At 40.9% G+C, this 3,821-nt stretch overlaps 1 protein-coding gene across 1 annotated transcript; it reads right to left on the reverse strand.

Annotated features, from left to right (window-relative positions):
* Positions 1-743: 743 nt before the first annotated feature.
* rps23 (ribosomal protein S23) lies at positions 744-3,151 on the reverse strand. Its single transcript, XM_061220286.1, has 4 exons — positions 3,016-3,151; positions 1,950-2,109; positions 1,353-1,473; positions 744-936 (listed from the first exon to the last, which is right to left on the reverse strand). Exons 1-4 carry the CDS (start codon positions 3,017-3,019, stop codon positions 790-792), a joined length of 432 nt encoding a protein of 143 aa, XP_061076270.1. The 5' UTR covers positions 3,020-3,151; the 3' UTR covers positions 744-789.
* Between the last annotated feature and the right edge of the window lie 670 nt (positions 3,152-3,821).

Consider the following 3,821-nt stretch of genomic DNA (forward strand, 5'->3'; position numbering starts at 1 on the left):
GAAGCAAACAAAGCTGTACGGAAACATTTAGTTCAAATTCACCATTATCAAAAAGATAAGCTCCCTTTGAAGATGAGGTGAAACGGAAGTACTAGCTCCCGCGATATGACCTATCCACGGGCGAAACTGCTCTTTTGGTGGGCGAGTCGTCGATTTGAGACATTTAATCCGAATGCACACCTGCTGACGACACTCAAATTTTTCCATTAAGTGGATGAAAAAAAATTCATACAATTGCATACTTTTGGGAATATATACACTAGAAGACACATTCGGTGGTTATGGACAATTGATTAAATTTCAAAACTTCATTTTGATTTCAGCCCGTCATTACTTTTAAAAATGGGGTCTGAATGGCAATATGGCAGTTCTACACGAACCAATAATTGTATACATTGTACAACTGAGTTGTTTGCGTTACCCATCAATGAGAGTAATCAGAGCGCCTCATGCTAATAATGCCAATAACTTCTTGCAATCTAATTTATGTGCCGAAGTCTAGTCCAAACTCAACACCATTTCCTCAATCCTCTGAAAAAGAACTTGAATCAGTTTTGTGAGAATAAATTAAAATCCAATGCTTACCAATCAAAGCTTGCCCGACAAAACAGGATGAGCCAAGAACTTGCAATTCCCTAAACTTGGAATGAAATCAAACTGGCCTGCCAAAAACTTTGTTAGCAGAATGCATGAAATAAAAATATCAAAAGCTACACCTTTTGAAAGAAAGCAGACAACGCATGTTGACCGATCTGAAAAATGCTTTAATGACTTGAACAATCACATAGTTTATGACCTGGGCCTCTCCTTCTTGCCTTTGTAGAGGGCCAGCAGGGACACGTTGGCCACTTTCACCACCTTGAAACGCACACCGGGGATATCACCAACGGCATGGCCCTTACGACCAAATCCTGCCACCAGCACTTCATCGTTCTCCTGAAAAAAGACCAGATTTGGGCATATAACTGAATGACCGCAAAGAAAAGCCGGCGTTTTATTTTGATTAAAAACCTCTTGGCCTCAAAACACTAGTTAAGTCACTTGAAGAACGAGGGCGTCACTGGATGCAGCACAAAACAAAAATAATTTCTTGATCACAATTCAGCAGAAAATTAAACAACGCATCCAGTGACCTTTTAGAAGCGATGGCTCCTGATTGGAAAACGTCAGTTAAGAACACATCTAATTAAGACTGCATTAGTATGCTCCGAAACTTTTCAATGTCCACCTTTCGGGGAAAAAAGTCAGTGCAGAGCACGGTTATGCAATTTCAATAATGCAGCCTGCTGAAAACACACTGACACATCCAGGCCACCTCTGGCTTCCCTGTTTGGAGAGGGCCGGGAACTGACCTCGATGAAGTTCAAGCAGCCGTCATTGGGGACGAAGGCAGTGATCTTCTTGCCGTTCTTGATCAGCTGGACTCTGACACACTTTCTGATGGCAGAGTTGGGCTGTTTAGCCTCGACACCTCTGCAGGGGAGACACGGACAAGCTCAGCATCGACAGGAAAATAATCTGTCCCAAAACTTAACACTGGTTAATCGTACGCCGCAATAATTGATCTAAGCATTCACAGAGCACAACCAACAACAAACAGCGTCGCCCCTCTCAAAGGAAGTCGGTTGTCGTGGAATCACAGGATATATCCCCATAATCGGTGTCATCCCCCTTGAGGGGGGCACAGGGGAGAGGTCCCAAAGTCTTATTTGTTTGTTGAGGATTTCCACATTCATTTATCATTTTATTTCTGTATTATTTTACCCACAATGTGTCGCCTTTGTAATTGGCTTAATGTAGAGCAGGGAGCTACATGTTATGTATGAAAGGTTCTATATAAATAAAGCATATTATTATTATTAGCCAAAGTATTTTATGCATTTGCTCCACATATATACTTGGGGGGAATATGACCGGACACAAAGGTGCCTGAAATTAAACTCACTTACACTTTCTCAAGGACGATACCCTTGGCGTGGGATGCTCCTCCAAAAGGATTAGCCTTCAGGGCTGTGCCCAGATGAGCCTTCTTGTACTGTTTATCGTGCCATTTCTGCTCGCGACGATGGTTTCGCAGCTTTCTGGCCGTACGCAGTCCACGACACTTGCCTGCAGAATAGGGGGGCAAATATATTAAGAAATGACGGCCATTGCACAGCACTCAAATCCGCCGAACGTCACCAGATTACTGCTGGCCAAAAGAACTAGAACTACAATCTGGAACGCCGACTGGAGGTTCAGAGTTGCATCACAAATCACCCAAAAAACACTTGATCCACGATTAATATACTTAATATGACCAGAAAGATTACCTGATTTGCCCTAATCACCATACCGCTCCCCTGCCCACATTTCATTCTGTAATTTCTCGTCAACCAGATTAGCCAAATGTATAAATTCAAGAGCAAATAATTTAAATTCATAATTCAATAAAACATTTATTTTTTAACTCAAAATCATGTGATATTACTTCACTAAGAAGGCAAGCCATCCAACGCGATAGTCGGGAGATAAATGTCAACAAGCTATTCAAATGCATTTAAATGAAACTTAAGACTAATTTCACCGATTCGACACAAATGGCAACATTATGAAAATACTGCGGTAACCGGATCGACATTTTAACTTGAGGCTAGTAGCGTGCTGTCGGATACGGTTCTGGCGAAATGAGTTCATCTTCTAAACCTCACCACCAAATTGTTAAAATACACGTATAACTAAAATATGAACTTTGCTATATGAATTATAGCTTATTAACGTCTGCCAGGAAAGACAAAGTGTGGAGCGAAACGATGGGCCGGGACCAGCCTGCATGGCCGCTCTCCACGTTTCTCAATTACGTTAGCTAGCTAGCCAACATCATTAAGATTTATTAAGGAAAACCAGGTTTTAATTATACCAGGTCGAGTGAATTATCCTAAGGATTTATTATAATATATTCATAACTCGTCTGATTGCTAGCGGGCAACTAAAGTATTGAAATAATGGGCATTTATAACTGAAAAACGAACCTACCCATGTTTGTCGTCTCAGAGCCCTAGCAGGAAAGAAAGTTTCCCGGCAGTCTCCGCGTCAATGTCTTATCCGAGGACCCAAAGTAGGAGCCCTGAAAGCGCCTGTTTTTTTCCCCCACCATTGTTTTTAGACAGATCATAGTTTAGCTAATGGGACACGTCTGTGCAAATTAAACCATTATAGTGTCATCGAACTTTGTATTTTCCCTATTTTGTCAAACACAGCAGTGTACAGTATAGCACGTCCTTCCACGTGCCTGAATAGGAACAATGTACGTAGAACTGAAACCAACAACAGGGCGTACACGTAGTCTAGAATATATTAATTTACAGAGCCTCTTCTCGCTGAATTGTATTGTTCCTTCGATGGATAACGAGTGGTGGACACGCCACACGCCATATTTGACTGGATACAATACACTATGTGCAATGACAATAGGTTTAAAACAATGTACCGTGAAGGTGTTTTTTTTGAATTATTTTTGAATTTAATAATTATTTCAATATTTTTGTGAAAACACAAAGCAAGACTCTTACATTACCAGTCACTGAACTGTCATAAACGGAATTTGCTCGTCGCTGGAGTGCTGCACGACCTTTGACAGTATGCTGAATTAAATGTAGCTTGGTCAAATTTAAGATAGTTACAGTTACTGACTGGCCACGTGGCACGTGATATAAACATAATAAAAATATTTTAATCAAAATGCAAATGACACTTCCTCGTGCTTTCATTCTAACTCGTCACATTCAATTTACCGAGCCTGTGTTGCTACATTGTGAACCTGCCTTGGAGTTCGTTAAAAT

Source organism: Conger conger, chromosome 14, assembly GCF_963514075.1.
Source record: "Conger conger chromosome 14, fConCon1.1, whole genome shotgun sequence".
NCBI classification, from domain to species: domain Eukaryota; kingdom Metazoa; phylum Chordata; class Actinopteri; order Anguilliformes; family Congridae; genus Conger; species Conger conger.